Genomic DNA, 21,172 nt, shown 5'->3' on the forward strand with positions numbered 1-21,172 from the left:
ATTCGATACTTGCAGAAATAAATCCTGTGGACGATACCTGGACTTTTCCAGAATTTTATTACTTGATAACGACGAGGTACACTTATCCCTTAGTGAGTCTCCTTTACGAGAGGCGCATCAATCCCACCAAACTGATGCGCCACCCTTCAAGCGATACGCCACCAGCCTCACTTTCCCCTCATCAGGAATCCCAGCATACTCAAAGAAACGTTCAACTTCCGATAACCAGTCTAAGAATCACTCTATATCCAGTTCGCCTCCAAAAGATGGTAAGTCTATTTTTAGCTTAAAGGCATCATCTCTATCAAATTTTCCTAGACCTGGGTATACTCTCGCAACATCCGCACGTCGGTTGTCAACAGGCCCAACATCCCTCGTCGTTCTAACGGGATCATCATCCCCAATACCCTCAAAGTCATCACTATCACTATCAGCATTATGCACAAGGACATAGTTGGGTCTTTTTACCTCAGGATCCCTAGGACCCATTTGTGGAATCTGTTGTTCAGGGACTCCTTCCTTTCTCTAGGTTGATCCTCCCACGGTTGGTCGGATTAGAGCCAGAACCTCCAGTTTGAGGTTTTCTAGGGAGGTGGCCAGCTCCAGGAACCGTTGGTCGGTTTGCCTCTGCCGCTCATGGCTGGCTTGGATCTGCTCCGCGAGGTGCTCCCTCAGCTCCTCATACCTTCGGTCACTGGTCTCCATGGAATCTTGCGGTTGTCGGGGTTGAACCATTGCCAAAAGAAGTTTCAGGTCAGGAAACAATTGGCTCTGATACCAACTGATACAGATTGAAAGCGATAGATGAAGGTTTTAATCGTAAACCAACAAAGAGGTTCTTCTCTAGCTAAACTAGAAGGAGTGAATCCCAGTAAACAAGGTATAAACCTTAGGTTCTCAAAGAGAATGATATTTGATTGATAAAAGTTGCCTCATCCTTACAAAATGGGGGGGTTAAATACATCCTCCTAAAGATAGAGAAAGGACAAGGACTACCCCTACTAGGGTTAAAATAAGGTTATCAACAAAAGGGTAAAAGGGTAATACGCCCCGACAATCAGTACAAAGGTACAGGTACGGAGTGTCAGGGTTGTTGGTGAATTCCTTTGGGAGGAAGTAAACCTAGAGATCCGCCCAGGGGTAGATGTTGATACGCCTCCTTGTGTATTCCTAGATCCACCCCGCTCGTATGTCCTGGGGATCCGCCCTCCTAGGTATAACCTCCAGAGCGCGCGTGATCAGTGATCCCAGTTAGGATGTCCGCATCATTTCCTGTCAGATTGGACAGCTAGTTTCTTTCCCAATGATGTTTTTCTTTCCCAATGATCCAGTTAGATTACTACTGATTTATTTTTCTTCTTCATCATCCTCCTTGAGATCTTCTTGGTCTTCATCGTGTGTTTGCAATGCCGCTGCATATGTTCTAGTCTTTCTCGCCATTGTAGGTTAAGTTGATTATCTCGGATTGAGACGTCTCTATAAATCCAGAGATGTGTATGTGTATATATGATTCATGATGATTATAAGCTCAAACCCTGATGAGTTTCAACATGGCTTTAATATTTACTACAACTGGAGAAAGGTTGGACCTTTTTACATCCACAAGGAACAGGAAATCCTCTCTGAAGTTGAGCCAGTGGTCTCGAAAATCTTGAGGATCGAAGTAAGCCATAGAATTTCGTATGGAATGCCAATTATGATCCTGAAGTTGAAGGATGGTCCCTCATCTGATGTATTTGAAGACTTCTTCTTGAGTTTCTTAGTGCTTTGCCTTTTCAATAATATAGTGGCTGCAAAACTGGTATCCTGAACATTGTTGTGAAATCACAACAAGTTTAACAAAATTGGATAAATTAATCCAAATTAGATTTCGTCCAACACGTCCCCTATTTTTGTCATAAAATCTGAATCTTTGAGAGACAGTGATGTTAGCAATGTGTTAGGAGTTGGGAATGAAGATGACCATAAAGGATAAAAGGAGCAAAGTTCTATTAGCATATTAATGCATCTAAAGGATAAAAAGAGCAAAGAAGAAGAAGGATGTTCAGGGACTTTGCATTGTGAGGTTTAGTTTAGTCGAAATGTCAGAGTACAAGTAGTGGATTTTGACAATGTGCAGCACATATTCTCAAATAAGTTCAAATTATTATTTGCTGCATTTCTCAAGGATTGAAGTTAGTAACTACTCTTCAGGAATTGAAACTCATAGAGATGGCAAAAAAGAATTTGAGAAATATTTGGTTCCAATTTTAGAACTTCTTTTTGTAAGTTCCCATTTTTTCTTATTTCTTTTGTAACCATTCCCTAATCTCATCTTTTTTTTATTAAATATTGGCTTCTCTAAGCTTCATTCTTTTGGTTTTTCTTCAAATAGTTTGTCTAGTTCATTTTGGTAGATAGTTTTTTATTTTCTTTTTTTTTTGTATATATTATCAAAATCATATATTTGTACATTATCATTAGGAGTAAAGTTATATGAAATTGTAGATTCCAATCTTTCAATTGCATGCAATCTATTTATGGGCAAAACTTCTCGACAAATGTCGCCAGATGATAAAAAAGTTGTTTGTTGGCTGGCCACAAGGCATGGTGGTTCTTACTCCGGTTGGTGCTTGTTGATGTGTGAGACATGTTTGGATTTCAGATAGGTTGAGAAAAGGGCTAAAGAACTAGTATCAACTAGATGTTGGGCTTATGAGACTAAAATATATAGGCCCAACTGCAGCGATCCAACTGCAACGATTAGGGTTTCAGACGGTTAGGGTTTCAGGAGTATAAATGTAACCTCTTTCTCTGTAATCCGTATCTCATTCATTATAGTGAAATATCCTGGCTTGGTAGTGCCCCCAGACGTAGTCATTCTAATCGAGTGGCGAACTGGGTTAACAATTCTTGTGTGTTTGCTTATTTTTTCGTTTATCGTAATTTCAATTATTCCTAACAACTGGTATCAGAGCGAGGTTAATTATGATGGGAGACGGAAAAACCCCTATAGAGAAATTTGATGGTTCGGATTTCGGTTTCTGGAAGATGCAGATCGAGGATTACCTGTACGGTAAAGATCTGTACCAGCCTCTGGGTGAGCAGCCAGAGGATATGTATGATGAAGAGTGGAAGCTGTTGGACAGAAAAGCGATGAGCGTGATTCGCCCGTCGCTGTCCAGAAACGTGGCGCATCACACGGTGAAGGCAAAGACCACGAAGGAGATGTTGGAGATCTTGAGTTCGTTGTACGAGAAGCCTTCGGCGGCAAATAAAGTTCATCTGATGCGGCGACTGTTTAATCTGCAGATGACAGAGAATGTAGCAGTGGCGGCGCACCTGAATGATTTTAATATGACAATCACTCAATTAAGTTCTGTAGATATTGATTTCGACGAAGAGGTATTAGCCCTAATTCTGTTATCTTCTTTACCAGAGAGTTAGAGCGGCACGGTTACTGCCCTAAGTGCTTCAGCAGGGAAAGAAAAACTTAGGTTTGATGATGTCAAAGACTTGATTATAAGCGAGGAGATTCGTAGGAAAGAGTCAGGTTCCACATCTGGATCAGCCTTGAATGCAGAGAATCGGGGCAGGACAGATCGCAGGTCAAAGCAGAATCGTGGCAGGTCTAAGTCCAAAGGGACAGGGAAACCTGTGAAGGACAAGAGCCACATCAAGTGCTGGAATTGTAATGAGAATGGTCAGTCAGTAAATTCAGCCAGCGAGGATTTTGGTGATGCGTTGATTCTGAGTAATTCAACTGTAGAAATAGCAGCAGAAGCCCTGGTATTGAGTGTAAGAAGTCCTTCGGAGTCTTGGGTATTAGACTCAGGAGCTTCGTTTCATTCATGTAGTAGTGCAGATTTGATGGAAAACTATACCCCTGGGAAATTCGGAAAGGTTTATCTTGCTGATGATGAGCCTTTGGAGATTGTAGGGAAGGGAGATGTTTCGATCAAATCTCCGAATGGATCTGTGATAAAGCTGTCTGGAGTAAAGTATGTTCCTGGCCTAAAGAGAAATCTGTTGTCAATTGGGCAAATGGATGATGAAGGTTATTGTGTAATCTTTGCAGGTGGTGCTTGGAAAATGACCAAAGGAGCCATGGTGGTTGCCCGTGGTGAGAAGGTTGGATCGTTGTACTTAACAGATAACGTTTTCAATAGCATTGATGTCGTGAGGGAGAATGTCGATGTAGATTTGTGGCACTGTCGTCTTGGTCACATGAGTGAAAAGGGGATGAAAGTGCTATATTCAAAGGGTCTGTTGCCGGGTTTGAAATCTGCTGATCTTGGGCTGTGTGAGGATTGCATCTTTGGGAAGCAGAAAAGAGTCAGTTTCTCTAAAGGTGGCAGAACTTTGAAGAAAGAAAGGTTGGAGTTAATTCACAGCGATCTATGGGGTCCTGCACCTGTGAAATCTCTTGGTGGAGCTTTGTATTACATGACCCTTATTGACGACTCCACTAGGAAAGTGTGGATCTATTTTCTGAGAAAGAAATCTGATGCTTTTGATTCCTTTCGAAAATGGAAGGCCCTGGTTGAGAATGAGACAGGTTTGAAAGTAAAGTGTTTGAGGTCTGACAATGGTGGGGAGTATGAGCTTAAGGAATTCAAGGAATTCTGTGCTGAGAATGGAATTCGCATGGAGAAGACTTTGAAAGGAACTCCTCAGGAGAATGGAGTTGCAGAACGAATGAACAGAACTCTGTGTGAGCGTACTAGAAGCATGAGGCTGAAGTGTGGACTTCCGAAGATGTTCTGGGCAGAAGCAGTTAACACTGCAGCATTCTTGATCAACAGAGGGCCATCGGCTCCCTTGCAGAGCGGCATTCTAGAAGAGGCTCGGAGTGGCAAGCAGGTAAATTTGTCTTTTCTGCGAGTATTTGGATGTGATTCATATGTTCATATTGCTCCCCTTGAGAGAAGTAAGTTAGATGCGAAGTCTGTTAAATGTACGTTCATTGGATACGGTGGTGATGATTTCGGATATCGGTTCTGGGATAGTCAGAAAAGGAAGATTATCCGCAGTCGGGATGTTGTTTTCAATGAGCAGATGATGTACAAGGATGGTCTGGGAGCATCTGATACTGCTGATTCAGAACCAGAGGTCGTGGACCTAGACATCACGAATTCTGGTGGGAGCAAGGAGGTAGTTGTGGAGGAGGCAGTTGTGGAGGAGGTAGTTGTGGAGGAGGCAGGAGAACCCCAAACTCCACCGGTTACACTACGCAGATCCACCAGAGAGCGTAGAGCACCTGACAGGTACACGCCTACAAGCAACTACATGCTGCTGACAGATAGTGGTGAACCAGAAAGCTACTTGGAGGCATCTCGTGGAGAGGATGCGAGCAAGTGGAGGCTTGCAATAGATGATGAGATGGATTCCTTTATGACCAATGGCACCTGGGAACTTGTTGAGCTTCCAAAGGGTAAGAAGGCTCTACAAAACAGGTGGATCTTCAGAATCAAAGAAGAGGCTGATGGTAGCAAGCGCTACAAGGCAAGGCTGGTCGTGAAAGGCTTTCAGCAGAGGTATGGTATAGATTATACTGACGTTTTTACTCCAGTGGTGAAGCTTACTACTATTCGTTTAGTGTTGAGTATGGTAGCTGCAGAAGATTTGGAGCTGCAGCAAATGGATGTAAAAACAGCATTTCTTCATGGGGACTTAGATGAAGACATCTATATGAAGCAACCTCAGGGCTATGAGTCTGATAACGCTGAACTGGTGTGCAAGTTGAACAAGAGCTTGTATGGTTTGAAACAAGCTCCAAGACAGTGGTACAAGAAATTTGACGGATTCATGCACGAAATTGAGTTCGTGAGGAGTGAAGCTGATCATTGTTGTTACTTCAGGAAATTGAATGAAGGCTACATAATTTTACTGTTATATGTTGATGATATGCTGATTGCAGGGTCGAGTGCTCGAGAAGTGAGAAAACTGAAGAAGCAGTTATCTGAGCGGTTTGCTATGAAAGATCTCCGAGAAGCTAAGCAGATTCTGGGCATGAGGATTGAAAGAGATAGGAAGGCTGGAAAGTTGTATCTCTCACAAGCTGAGTATATCAAGAAGGTCTTGATTAGATTCGGCATGCAAGATGCCAAGCCAGCTATGGTTCCTTTGGGTAGCCATTTCAAGCTATCTAAACATGACTCACCCAAGAGCAGAGAAGAGCGAGTCCAGATGGAGAGAACTCCGTATGCCTCAGCAATTGGCAGCTTGATGTATGCAATGGTGTGCACAAGGCCGGATATTGCACATGCTGTGGGAGTTGTTAGTCGTTTCATGGGAGATCCTGGTAAGAAGCATTGGGAAGCAGTAAAGTGGATTTTGAGATACCTGAAGGGAACCACTGAACATGCCTTATGTTTTGAGGGCAAGGAAGTTATGCTGACAGGATATGTGGATGCAGATTTGGCATCTAGTGACCTTGACAAGAGAAGAAGTACAACCGGATATGTCTTCACATTGGGTGGTACTGCTGTCTCTTGGGCTTCAAAGCTGCAAAAGGTGGTGGCTTTGTCTACTGCAGAAGCTGAGTATGTTGCAGTGACTGAGGCCAGTAAGGAGATGGTATGGTTGCAGAATTTCTTGCGTGAGTTGGGAAAGAATCAGAAGGATCCTGTTCTGTACAGCGACAGTCAGAGTGCCATTCATTTGGCAAAGAATCCCGCCTTTCACTCAAGAACAAAGCACATAGAGTTGAAGTATCACTACATACGGCATCTCTTGGACAGGAAGATATTGCAGTTGATGAAGATTGCAGGCACAGAGAATCCTGCAGACATGTTGACTAAGGTTGTAACCTTAGAGAAGCTGAAGCTATGTATGGCTTCAGCTGGCCTTGGTAATTAAGTTAAAGGCATGGCACTACCATCAGATGACGGATTTAGTCTCCAGGTGGGAGATTGTTGGGCTTATGGAGACTAAAATATATAGGCCCAACTGAAGCGATGGGCCCAACTGCAGCGATCCAACTGTAATCCGTATCTCATTCATTATAGTGTTTCAGACGATTAGGGTTTTTTGGACGATTAGGGTTTCAGACGGTTAGGGTTTCAGGAGTATAAATGTAACCTCTTTCTCTGTAATCCGTATCTCATTCATTATAGTGAAATATCCTGGCTTGGTAGTGCCCCCAGACGTAGTCATTCTAATCGAGTGGAGAACTGGGTTAATAATTCTTGTGTGTTTGCTTATTTTTTCGTTTATCGTAATTTCAATTATTCCTAACACTAGAGGCATTTAAGAAGGCAAGACATTGACTGCCATCATGCTTCTCTGAAGTTATGCCTACATTCTCCATAAGCCTTCTCCTTTGGTTGCTGTTTTCTTGGTTCTCAAAGTAGCAGTCATCAAACAAGTATCACAAGTTCTGGGTCATGGGTGTAATTGACCTAAAATGTAAGCTTGGTGGTTATACGTGTTGGGCAAACTAACCCAAAAAGTATTAATTTTTGTGTTTAACAATGAATAACAAGTTCTGGGTCATGGTATGAAAATGCACATTCACTTGAAAGTAAATATCATGTCCTTAATTTTTTACTATTATACCTTGAACCTTAGGTTATATTATATTCGTTTTAAACTCGTTGGATTAATGGGTTGTTATGGGAGAGGGTACTTGCAAGTTTTTAGGAATAATTATAAGTTTATGATAAGTTTTACAAGAAATTAGATTTTGGGGGACAAAGATAGATATTATTCAAATTCATTATTTGCCTATATAAGGCATTCAGACCTTAATCACAATTTTGTTCATTGGGGATCAAAAATAAAACCCCCACCCATCTTCCTCCATTTTCTCTCATTTCTCCTCCATCTTCTATCCAACACCAAAACAGGCAGCTCTACCGTTTTCGGATTTTGACGGTAGACTCTAGATATATAGGAGCAACTTCTGACCGCAAGGATTGTGAGGCAGATTTGCGGTTTTAAAGTGTTTTCTTGCAATTTTAGGATAAAATCAGTAGCTATCAACTAGTATTTTGGCTCGCATATATATATATATATATATTAAGCTAATGTTGAGTTTTGATGTATTAATAATTTTAATAAATTTTGATCTATTTGATGAAAAGTTTATACAATATTGTATTATTATTCATTAAAAACCCAAATACCTCTAAAGGAAATCAATTTCCAAATCCAGAATGAACCAAACATAATAATTTCATAGTCATTTCGATTACGATTACACGACGTCCAGATTCTAATTATATTTTTGACTCCGAAGTTTAAACCAAATGTCCCTAAGGTTTTTCATTCCATTTCATCTCTCTTACTAATTTGAACCTATAATCTACTTTACTATATTTTGTTTTTAATTTTATTTTACTCCATATATTTTTATACTTATATATTTTATTATTTTTTTCTAAAAGTATATTTTTGAGTAAATTTTACTTTTTTTATATTTTTTCTAACCCTTATATTTATTTATTTATATATTTTTTCTTAGACTAATTTTACTTTTAATCATCGTACTTATTTGTTTTTACTTTTTTACCTTAAAAAATAATTTTGATAAATATTTTTCTTTTCTCATATTATTTAGTTTTAGTATTTATTTTTTATTATTTGAAAATGATTATTTTCTTTTTAAAATATTATGCATTTTCTTTCGTTTATTTTATTTCAGTTTCCTCTGTTTTTCATCGTCTTTTTCTTTTAATGGTTGAAGTAATTGATTTTCATTCTTATATTTGCATGAGATTAATTTATTAATGCACACACATATATATGTATAGAAATTATTGTTAAAAGCACAACTCTCATTTTTTTTTATATCATTGTGTTTGTGAAACTGAAACAAACAAACAAGAGAATTCAGAGTCATTACATTCTTTTCTCCTTATTTCCCTTTCTTGATTCCATTCAGTTTCCTCTGTACGAACCAATCAGCCCCCAAGTATTTTTTAGGGAAAAGTACGCAAAAAATGCATGTGGTTTGCCCATTTTGCAAACAGAGGTATATGATTTAAAAGTTTACAAATAAATGTATGTGGTATGTTTTATTTACAAAACAAAGTATTATAATTAAACAGTTAAGTTCTGATTACAACTAAAGACATTTTCATCTTAAAAAACTTTATTCTTACATATCAGCAAAACATAACCCCCGAAAAAAATAACTTTCTAAATCGAAACAATAAATAATATGGTAGAATTTTACGTTTTTTTTCTAATCTGACAGTTTATGAACTAAATTGATATTTAAATTCATTTTACACCGTTCAATTTGATTTTGGGATCCGTATTTTGTCAATATATAAATATAATTGAAAAAAAAAATTAAAAAATATGCTTATTGTCATCAATTGCTTAAAAGTTTAATTTTAAATACTTTGTTTTGTAAAATAAGCATACCACATACCCCTATTTATAAACTTTTAAACCACAGACCTCTATTTGCAAATAAGGTAAACCACGAACATTTTTTTAGTACTTTGCCCTATTTTTTATAGAGTCAATTAGCCCATTTAAATAAGTTGAGGGATAACAATAATTTTTGTGACATTTATTAAGATTAATTTAATTGCGAAAAAAACCGAACCCAAAAAGAGCTTCTAGATTGTTTATTTGAGCATTGGGCTTGCTTGAAATGCCTAAAGACGCATACTTTATCTCTGCGCGAACCAATGGCCCCATAAGTATTTTTTATAGAGTCAATTGGATTATTTAAATAAATTGAGGGGTAAATATTTATTTTTGGGACATATATTAAGCTTAATTTAGTTACAAAAAAAGGTGAACCAAAAAAGGGTTTCTAGCTTGTTTAGTTAAGTAATGGGCTTGGTTTAAATGTCTAAAGATCCGGCCTCAATAGCGATCTTCTTGCCTTGTGCTCTCTAGGGTTACTTTTTCAAGCATATATAATAAACATATTACTTGTGATTAGAAAGAGAGAGAGGAAAATGCGAAGAAGATGAAAATGCCGCCACTCTCACTCTGGCTGCTTGAAGAGTAGGGCTTTAGTATTTCTAATTCATTTTTCATTTAGCTCTTTGCTTTCCCCTCCTTTTTAATTTGGGTATTCCACGTTGAGGGATCTTCCAGTTTTAAAATGAACCAATATTTTCATGTTTTTTTTTGTTTGTTTAATTTTGATTGTATCAGAAAAAGAAACCGTGATTTCTACCTACTTTCTTCAAACCAGAAAACTGTATTTAGGAAAAGAGTAATGGAATTGTGCAAAACTTCTTTGATAATAACAACTTATACTTGAGAATGGATGCAGGAAAAATAATGATGAAGAAACAGAAGTCAACATCTTCGGAAGTAAACAAGGATATTCTAGTGATTGCAGAATGTGGCCGGCGAAAAGGATTACTACTAACACGAGGTTGCAAGTGAGTAGTTGGTTTTATTTTGTTTCTAAGAGTTTGCTTTATTGAATGGTTCATTGTGTTTTCTGATAAATTTACAACCCTAAATTTTTATATATACTAATATTTGTAAATTTATACAAATTAATATATAAAAAATTGATTACTTATTTCTTATTTTTTTGGTTCATTTTCTTTATTATTTAATATAATATCTTTTGACCTAAAGTGATCTTTTAACCTCTTAAATTTGGGTTAAGTGGTCCATATTTGAATTTGCTCAGATCCCCTCTTATGGTACTACCTAGCAATGTAGGCTTAATCATCATTAAGCAAGTTTAGAAGGATAATGCAACATTCTTACTATTCCTGATGCCCGTGTCTTTAAAGGACCCACGATATATTCAACTTTGTTGTTTTATAAATTTTAAAAAGCAAAAGAGCTAACAACTAATTAAAAAATTGAGTTGATGCCTTGTTATGTACATAGGCATTCCTTTTTGAAGCCTGATAATCCCTTTTTAATGGTCGCCCTGTGGTCTTCTTATGTATATAGGGGACTTGCGAGCCCTTAATGTTCTCAATAGATTCTTGGGTTTTTCTTGCAGCACATCCCTAATACCTTTGCTCAGATCATGCCATTGACAAAAGATTTGCTTGGTGTAGTTGCAATTCTTAGTGGAGTTGATAATCATATCCTCAACAGGTTACTAGCTTTCCCTTCTTTCTTTTTGATTTTAGGAAATGTATCATTAGCACTTCAACTTGCTTAAAGTGGCATAATTTATCCCATAAGTTCTATGTGGTCCCTCAAAGTGTTGATTGGGATAAAATGAAACAAGTGTCACTTTGATTGAACAGGCCAATTGGCCACTTTAAGGCCTATTGAACATTTTAATAAACCAATTTAATTAAAAACTTACATCAATAGTTAAGTCCTAATAATAGTTTTTATTCTAATCTGTATTTTGAACAGGCTTTTGTCAAATTACTGGGGATTGGAGAAAATGCCTATGTTGCATGAAAACGGAAACGGATACTGAAACGGAAACGATACTAGGAAACGTAATTTCTGAAAAACATAGGAAACGGAAACGTGGGGTAAACGTATAAATATTAAAAACATAGGGGCATATTTATAAATATTAAAAATATAATAATACATTAAATAAAACACAAGATTGAAGAACAAGATGAAGAAAGTCCAAACTCAATCAAGATTCAAGAGACAAGGATTATAGGAGAAAGAAATATGGATAAGTTTTCTAAATTGATGGATACAAGGAAGTAATTATCTCCCAAATACAAAGTTTCAATTTTCCTAATCTTAGATTAAACAGGAACTGCAAAATAGAAAGTTTGAATTTTCAAAATTTTAATCGAAATATGTAGGGAAAACCATTTAAAAACGGAGAGACACGTTTCATATTTTTGGTAATTACGGAAACGTGCCCGGAAGCGTTTCGTATCAGTTTCCGAGAGTTTCCCTTTCCCACATCTGCCGAAAACGGGGAAACGCTTGTCATGAAGAGTTCCCGTGCATTATAGGAAAATGCTAGAGATACTCTTTAGAACTTCTGAAAGTTTGAAGGGCTTAGGTATTTATGAAAAAGACAATGTAAACAATGTTGCTGGTGTTCATGGCCTTGGATCTTCTACTGGAAAGAAAAACGGGGTCCTTGCTCTTGGCGACATGTAAGTCTTTTGTTGTTTGTTCTTATTGCGTTAATGTTTTCAATTTTTCATTGCTCATCTTCTTTACAGGAAGGTTGTGGAGGTGATATTCCCAGTAGTTTCCAACAACTGCAGTACAACTGAAAAGAAGATAATATCAGGAAATTAAAACGGGAACAACTTAATATTGCTGAGGATATGCGAAGAGAGCAATCATTGTTAGACACAATGAAGGCTTGAAGAGTAAAATATATGTTTCAACAACTTTAACTTTGTAAATGGTACTGAAACCAAGTTTTTAAGGTCATGTTTAATATGTAGTGCATGAGATATGCACAGTTTAGAACAATGGAAATGACGACACATTGTTTAGAACAATGAAAATGGAAATGGAACGTAAGTTTTTCTGTGCACTTTAGTATTATGTGTTAAATTTTAAAATCATGCATTGAATTTAGTAATCAAAAGTTGAATTTTTTTATATTATATGTCCTTTTTTATTGGAGTGGTACATCTAAATTTGATTAATTTTATATGTAGCAAATTGGAATATGAAAAGCAGTATATATAATAAAGGCTTAATACACAAATAACCCCCTGAACTTGTCCAAATATTGCAACTGCCCCCTCCAACTTTCAACTGTAACAACTTACCCCTCGAATTTGTCTAATTGTAACAATTTACCCCTTAAACTTGTCCAATTGTAAAATATAACCCCAAATTGCTGACATGGACTGCAATTGAAGACATGTGTGAAATGCAAAATCTGCAACGCTCGTGGAGTGTGATAATCAGATCTTTGGCGTGATACGAATCCGGAGAAACGCTTTTACTGTTGCTTCAAGTACGGGGTAAAAAAATTCTCAATTTGGGGTTATGTTTTACAATTGGACAAGTTTAAGGGGTAAGTTGTTACAATTGAAAGTTGAGGGGGGCAGTTGCAACATTTGGACAAGTTCAGGGGGTTATTTGTGTATTAGGCCTATAATAAATAATACATAAATTATGTATGGCCAGTTTTAAACGTCCCTAGAATCAAAAGAGATATTCTAGAATTATGTGTAGGGGTGGTTTAAATCGCCACTACAAATGGGTCGCTGATTTTTACTCTACTCCGTCGGTGATAATTTTCGTATTCGTATCTCCGGTCGGTTTTGCCAAGACAATCGTTAAGACCACCTCTAGACCTTGGAGGGGCATTTAAAACTGCCTTTATAGGCAGTTTTTGATCTAGTGTTATCGCCTTATTTTCTCTCATATGTATATTCTTATAACGCACTAAGTTGAGTTTTATAGGTATATCTATCCAATTCTTAAAAATATGTGCTTATTTTGGTTCTATGAAATTCTTCAAATGCAAAAAATGAGCTTACAAATATGAGTCAAATGCTTAAGATTGTGTTGTGCGAATTTACTTTCCTTCTCATTTTTGGAGTCTATGGTTTTAGATATTAATGTCTTGACTTGGTCACATATTGAACATTCACATGTTAAGTTTTTAGACATCTTGTGTCAGCTAAACAACCTTATATGTTCACACTAGAAAGGAAATGTTTTAAAAAACCATATCCAACTGGACTTCCATTTTGTACCGGAAAAATCATATAATATCCTTTCATTCATCCGTGATAATATAGGGGCAAATATGTAAGGAATGGTTACAAAAGACCTCATAAAAAGAAATAAGAAAAAAATGGGGGAAATGGGAACTTACTAAAAAAACTCCTAAAATTGGAACTAAATATTTCTGAAATGCTTTGCCATCTCTGTGAGTTTCAATGCGTGAAAAGTAGTTACAAACTTCAATCCTTGAGAAATGCAGCAAATAATAATTTGAACTTATTTGAATGTATGTACTGCACTTTGTCAAAATAGTACTGACATTTGGACCAAAATTAATCTTACAAAGTCATGTGAACATCCTTCATCTTCTTCTTCTTTGCTCCCTTTATCGTTTATATGCATTAATATGCTAATAGAACTTTGTTCCTTTTATCCTTTATGGTCATCTTCAATCCCAAAACATAACACATTGTTAACATCAATGTTCGTCAAAGATTCAGATTTTATGACAAATATAGCCGCCATGTTGATCCAAATCTAATTTGGATCAATTTATCAAATTTTGTAAAACTTGGTGTGATTTCACAACAATGCTCACCGTAGCTGCCTTGGGGCGACTATATTCTTGAAAAGGCAAAGCACTAATAAACTCACCAAAAAGTTTTCAAATTGATCAGATGAGGGAAGATCCTTCAACTTCAGATCATAATTGGCATTCCATACGAAATTCTATGGCTTACTTTGATCCTCAAGATTTTTGAGACCACTGGCTCAACTTCAGAGAGGATTTCCTGTTCGTTGTGGATGTAAAAAGGTCCAACCTTTCTCTAGTTGCAGTAAACATTGAAGCCATGTTGAAACTCATCAGGGTTTGAGCTTATAATCATCATGAATCATATATACACATACACATCTCTGGATTTATAGAGACGTTTCAATCCTACATAATCAACTTGATAAAGTGGAGCGGGCCTTGAACTATTTGGAGAAAGCGGACCCGAAACTGAGATTTTTAAGTTAAAACGGGGTTGTTGAAATTTAGTGATTTCGGACCCTAATTTCATTGGATTCGGCACACTGAATCAAACCCATAGGTCTACAGACCAATGGTGGACGTGTTTTTTAGCCATCCGAGGTCGTTTAGGGCCTCAAATCGGCCTTTTTTGTGTTTTATCGCACTTTCCTTGTTTTGTTGTTTTCCTTTTCCTTTTAGGTTTCGGATTAGGTTTTTATTTGTCAGCCTATATAAAGGCTCGACCCCCACCTTATGTAAGGCAGTTATTGATTAATAAAAATTTCAGAGTTTAATCTCTTTCTTCCAATTTTCGTTAGTCGTGCGCGATTCACGATAGTTGACGGTTTTAAGCTTTGTTCGTGCGCGAGCATTCGTTTAGAACGAAAGTCTGTTTATTCCGCTGCGTCAGTTGGTATCAGAGCCTAAACCGTTATCGTCATGCCGCCCAAAAGAAGAGTAGTGGATGAGATTAACACGCGAGAGGATCAACAACAGCTGGAACAAAGGATTGGACAGCGGGTTGAGCAAGCGATAGGGCAACGATTCGAACAGCGATTCGATGACATCGTGGATCAGCTGACACGGAGGTTGGGTGACATGTTCGCAACTCACGGACAACGAAACCCTAATCCGCAGTATCATCATCAGCAAAGGAATCCGTTCGTTGCTGATTTTGACGAAGAAGGGACTGATGAGGAGTATTATGAAGAAGTCAGGAGGCCTCGTCCACCACGTAATATGGGAGACGATAGGCATTGGGAGGCTGGAATGAGGACGGAGATTCCTGAGTTTCGAGGTTCCCTTCAACCTGAAGAGTTCCTTGACTGGTTGACCAATGTGGAAGAGATCCTAGAGTTTAAGGGTGTTCCTGAAAACAAAAGGGTGCCTTTAGTCGCTACTCGGCTCAGAGATAGGGCGATGGCGTGGTGGCAGCAGTTGAAGCAAACTAGGGTTCGACTGGACAAATCGAAAATTACAAGTTGGGAGAAGATGAAGAAGCAGTTGCGGGCGACGTTCCTACCATATAATTACCAGCGTATTATGTACCAGAGGTTGCAGAATCTACGGCAAGGGAGTCGTTCAGTTGATGAATATACGACCGACTTTTACCAGCTCATTGCTCGGAACGAGGTACATGAGACAGAAGATCAATTGGTGGCCAGGTATATTGGTGGTTTGCGAGAACAGATAAGGGAAACCGTCAATATGTTTGATTCCATGTCGGTTTCTACTGCTCACCAAAGGGCAGTCCAACTGGAAAAGAGGCGTGTTAGCGGGTTCGGGCAGTCTGGTGGGTTCGGGCAGTCTATAGGAGGAACGCGGGAATTTGTGAAAACTTCAGCCCCTACAACAGCAGCAGCACCTAGTGCTAACAGAAGAACTGCACCAAGCAGTAGCTCTATGAAGTGTTTCTCATGCGGTGAGGTTGGGCATAGACAGGCTGACTGTCGAAAGGCAGGAAAGAGAGCGATGTTTGCTGATACGGAAGAAGGAGAGGAGAATGTCCATTATCGAGAAATTGATGGAGAACCTGTCTTTGATGATGAGGAGCCTGTAGATGAAGAGATTGTGATAGGAGATGTTGGGACTTCGCTGGTTGTAAGGCGATCGTGCTTGACGCCCCGAGCTGTGGAGGAACGGTGGCTAAGAAATAATATATTTCAGTCCACTTGCACCATTAAGGGGAAGGTGTGTAAGTTTATTATTGATTCTGGAAGCTGTGAGAATATCATCTCAACAGAGGCAGTGAAGAAGTTGGAACTAGTACCCGAGAAACATCCGGCACCATACAAGTTGGCCTGGTTGAAGCAGGGAGGTGAGTTGACTGTAACCAAACGAGTTTTGGTATCTTTTTCTGTGGGAACTAGATATAAAGATGAGGTGTGGTGTGATGTGGTACCCATGGATGCGTTCCATCTCCTATTGGGGAGATCGTGGCAGTTTGACCGGATCGCGTTCCATAATGGTAGGGCCAATACTTACAGTTTTGTTTTCAATGGTGCTAAAATTGTGTTGGTACCTACGAAGGAGGAAATCAGTAAAGCAGCGCCCAACGGAAGCGTCCTATTGGTGAATCGGGTACAACTGGAGGAAGAGCTTCGGGATACTGAGGTGGTGTATTTGTTGATGGGTAAGCGAGCAGATCGAGAAGGGGTGATCCCAGACGAAGTTAAGCCGTTGCTGTCAGAATTTCATGATCTGTTCCCAGAAGAATTGCCCGTTGGTTTACCACCCATGCGGGAAATTCAACACCAGATTGATCTGGAGCCAGGGGCCGCATTACCCAACCGTCCACATTATAGGATGAGTCCGGGCGAGCATGAAGAGTTGAGGAGACAGGTAGAGGAGTTGCTAGCAAAGGGGTACATTAGAGAGAGTTTGAGCCCTTGTGCAGTACCGGCCCTATTGATCCTAAAAAAGGATGGCACGTGGAGAATGTGCGTGGATAGTAGAGCTATCAATAAAATCACGATCAGGTACCGTTTTCCTATCCCTCGCTTAGATGACCTGTTGGATCAGTTGAGTGGAGCTACTGTGTTTACAAAGCTGGATTTGAAGAGAGGGTACCATCAGATTCGTATTCGGGATGGAGATGAGTGGAAAACAGCTTTCAAAACACGCGAAGGGCTATATGAGTGGCTGGTGATGCCATTCGGATTGTCAAATGCCCCTAGCACCTTCATGCGAGTTATGAACCAGGTCTTGAGACCTTTTATTGGTACTAGTGTTGTTGTTTATTTTGATGACATTCTGATTTACAGTAAAAACCCACTTGAACATTTGGCTATCTTGAGGGAGGTTCTCACTGTTTTGAGGAGAGAGCAATTTATTGCTGCTGGAAAAAAGTGTGTTTTCATGTCAACCAGGGTGCTGTTTCTTGGTTATGTTGTTTCAGATGTGGGTTTGCAGGTAGATGAGTCCAAAATTGAGGCTGTTAGACACTGGCCCCGACCTAACACTATTACTGAAGTTCGGAGCTTTCATGGGCTGGCGTCATTTTATCAGCGTTTCATACCTCATTTTAGTAGTATCATGGCTCCTATTACTGATTGTATGAAGCAGAACGGGAAGTTTGTGTGGACCAACGAGGCGGAGTCAGCTTTTGAGCTCATCAAGGATCGCCTTACTTCGGCTCCGATTTTAGTCCTTCCTAATTTTCAGCAGCCTTTCGAGCTTCATTCTGATGTTTCCAAGATGGGAATTGGAGCTGTACTCAGCCAGAATAATAGGCCAGTGGCTTATTTCAGTGAGAAGCTGTCAGGAGCGAAACTGCGGTATAGTACTTATGATGTTGAGTTTTACGCAGTTGTGCAGGCCATTAAGCATTGGAGGCATTACTTGTTCTAGCGGGAGTTTGTATTGTTCACTGACCATGAAGCGTTGAAGCATTTGCATAGTCAAGACAAAGTCTCAGCCAGACATGCGAGATGGTTGCGTATCTGCAACAGTTCACCTTTGTTTTAAAACATAAATCTGGGGTTGCCAACAAGGTGGCGGATGCATTGAGTAGGAGAAGAGGGTTGCTCAGTAAATTATCGGTTGAGGTATTTCGATTCGACTCTTTCGCTGAATTGTATGATACTGACCCATATTTTGCTGGTGTATTGGCAAAAGTACGAGCTGGAGAGCGTACAGGTTACCACCTTCAAGATGGTTTTCTATTCAAAGGCAACCAGTTGTGTGTCCCTGAGTGTAGTTGGCGGTTAAAAATTATTGAAGAGCTACATGGAGAAGGTCATGTGGGCCGGGATCGTACCTTGCAGTTGGTTCAGGCCAATTACTTCTGGCCTTCTATCAGGAAAGAATTGGAGAAATTGGTACAGAGGTGTCGCGTGTGTCAAGTTTCGAAGGGAACAACTACTAATGCAGGGTTGTATCGTCCACTTCCTGTTCCTACACAGCCGTGGGCAGACATCAGTATGGACTTCGTGTTGGGGTTACCGCATACACAACGGGGTAATGATTCTATTTTTGTTGTGGTGGATCGTTTTTCTAAGATGGTACACTTTATTCCTTGTAAAAAGACAACTGATGCTGTTCAAGTAGCTCAATTGTTCTTCCGAGAGGTTTATAAGCTGCACGGCTTGCCAGCATCCATTGTGTCTGACCGGGACACTCGATTTGTTAGTCACTTTTGGCGGAGTTTGTGGAAAATGGTCAATACACAATTGAATTTTAGTAGTGCCTACCATCCTCAAACTGATGGGAAAACTGAAGTTGTGAATCGGTCCTTAGGCAATCTGTTGCGTTATTTGATTGGTGACAAGGCTAAGACATGGGATGTAGTGTTGAGCAAAGCTGAGTTTGCGCACAACCATGCTGTTAACCGCAGTACGGGTTTCAGTCCTTTTGCTGTGGTTTATTCTGTTGTTCCTCGAGACCCACTTGATTTGGTGTCATTGCCAGATAAGACATGCGTGCATGGGAAGGCAGAAACTTTTGTGAACAGCTTGGTGGAGGTGCATAAGCAAGTTCATGATAATCTTGTGACGGCAGCAAGCAATTACAAGAAATATGCGGATACGAAGCGCCGCCACGTCGAATTTGAAGTTGGGGATTTTGTTTGGGCTGTCTTGACTAAGGAAAGGTACTCCGTGGGAGATTATAACAAGCTGTCTGCTAAGAAGATAGGGCCCGTGGAGATTGTGGAGAAAATCAACCCAAATGCTTACCGGTTGAAATTGCCTAGTCATATTCGCACTACAGATGTTTTTAATGTGAAGCACCTGATTCCGTTTTCTGGCGATTCTTCTGATGATGACAATTCGAGGGCGAATTCTGTTCACCCAGGGGAGAATGATGAAGTGGAGCGGGCCTTGAACTATTTGGAGAAAGCGGACCCGAAACTGAGATTTTTAAGTTAAAACGGGGTTGTTGAAATTTAGTGATTTCGGACCCTAATTTCATTGGATTCGGCCCACTAAATCAAACCCATTGGTCTATAGACCTATGGTGGACGTGTTTTTTAGCCATCCGAGGTCGTTTAGGGCCTCAAATCGGCCTTTTTTGTGTTTTATCGCACTTTCCTTGTTTTGTTGTTTTCCTTTTCCTTTTAGGTTTCGGATTAGGTTTTTATTTGTCAGCCTATATAAAGGCTCGACCCCCACCTTATGCAAGGCAGTTATTGATTAATAAAAATTTCAGAGTTTAATCTCTTTCTTCCAATTTTCGTTAGTCGTGCGCGATTCAACGATAGTTGACGGTTTTAAGCTTTGTTCGTGCGCGAGCATTCGTTTAGAACGAAAGTCTGTTTATTCCGCTGTGTCACAACTTAACCTACAATGGCAAGGAAGACTAGAACATATGCAGCGGCATTGCAAACACACGTTGAAGACCAAGAAGATCTCAAGGAGGATGATGAAGAAGAAAAACAAATCAGTAGCAATCTGACTGGATCATTGGGAAAGAAACTAGCTGTCCAATCTGACTGGAAACTGTTCAGAAAACAAATAGCATTTGAATAATCCATTTGATCATGCAATTTGAGAACACAATGAACCAATATAAAAACATCATATTTTTCACTTTAAGCAACACAGGTTAACAATAATAAGAGATTTGTTATTTTAGAACTTAACTTACATAGTTTATAATTCGCCGGCAACGTTCTGCAATCATTGCTAGAATATCCATTTTTTTTCCTTGGGAGTTGTATGAGTCAGAACATGGACTGATGAAGCAGTCACATCTAGACATGGATTTTCTTCCAATTTCTTTACCATTTTTTTCCTACAAAAATTAAAATTATCATATGAATCATAATTAGAACATCTAGGGTTTTGAAGGATGGCTAGATGTATTCATGTTCCTGGCTAATCATTTTTCCTGCAGCCAATTTGTTTCAAACCATCACAATCAACTGAAATTGTTCAGATTTCTTTTAATTTCTTAAACACTGCAACCTAGATCTATTCAAATTGGTTTTATTCATATACATATAAAGATCTTATTAGAATTTAATCTAGATTTGTACACGTTTATTTTATCTTAAATATACCAGGCTATTCCCAGTTGGTTTTAATAAAATAATAATAATAAAAAAGACTAAGCTCACAATAGCTTACCTTCCTTGCTCGCCTAAGCAGCCATGGTTACATCTCCCTCTCTCACTCTCTCTATTTAGTGAAGGCAGTGAGAGCTCTGTATGTTTCTTTATTGATTTTATTTTTCTGATAATTGGACCAGTTTTTTCTAGGCTTCCCAGCTTGAACTAAGACCTAATCAAATACAATACCCAAAATTAGATCGATCCAAATCTAAAATCATCATCTTTGACAATAAATTTTTTTATTCTTTTCATAAGATGTCTGAATAATAGAAGTAATTATGAATAAGAGATAAAGATGAAGAAAAGATAGTGACCTGATCATTTTTCGCAAACAATAAAGATGAAGATAACTGTGACGGTGAAGCTCTATCTGGGTGGTTTTCAAATATAGTGAAGGTGAAGAGAAGAGACTACCAATTTAAAGACCAGCAATTAGGGTTTTACGGAAGTAGTTAACAGGTAAAAGGGAAAAGCCAAATCCTCATATCTAGAATATTGGACTTTATATTACAACCCAAATTATTTGTTTTGGTTCTTTCTCAAAAATAAATAATAAT

General features: G+C 38.8%; 1 protein-coding gene across 3 annotated transcripts; it reads left to right on the top strand.

Moving 5' to 3' along the window:
- Positions 1 to 9,905: 9,905 nt before the first annotated feature.
- Positions 9,906 to 12,369, top strand: LOC136233967 (uncharacterized). Of its 3 annotated transcripts, XR_010691000.1 has the most exons (5): positions 9,906 to 9,951; positions 10,226 to 10,337; positions 10,922 to 11,019; positions 11,290 to 12,008; positions 12,078 to 12,369. XR_010691000.1 is itself a non-coding variant. In XM_066023705.1 (4 exons), exons 1-4 carry the CDS (start codon positions 9,914 to 9,916, stop codon positions 11,354 to 11,356), a joined length of 315 nt encoding a protein of 104 aa, XP_065879777.1. In that variant the 5' UTR covers positions 9,906 to 9,913; the 3' UTR covers positions 11,357 to 12,369. The 3 variants fall into 3 exon arrangements, 2 of the variants coding, with proteins under 2 accessions (XP_065879777.1, XP_065879778.1); XM_066023705.1 differs by having other exon boundaries at positions 11,290 to 12,369; XM_066023706.1 differs by lacking the exon at positions 11,290 to 12,008 and having other exon boundaries at positions 12,082 to 12,369.
- Positions 12,370 to 21,172: the final 8,803 nt, after the last annotated feature.

This window comes from Euphorbia lathyris, chromosome 6 (assembly GCF_963576675.1).
Source record: "Euphorbia lathyris chromosome 6, ddEupLath1.1, whole genome shotgun sequence".
Taxonomy (NCBI): Eukaryota; Viridiplantae; Streptophyta; class Magnoliopsida; order Malpighiales; family Euphorbiaceae; genus Euphorbia; species Euphorbia lathyris.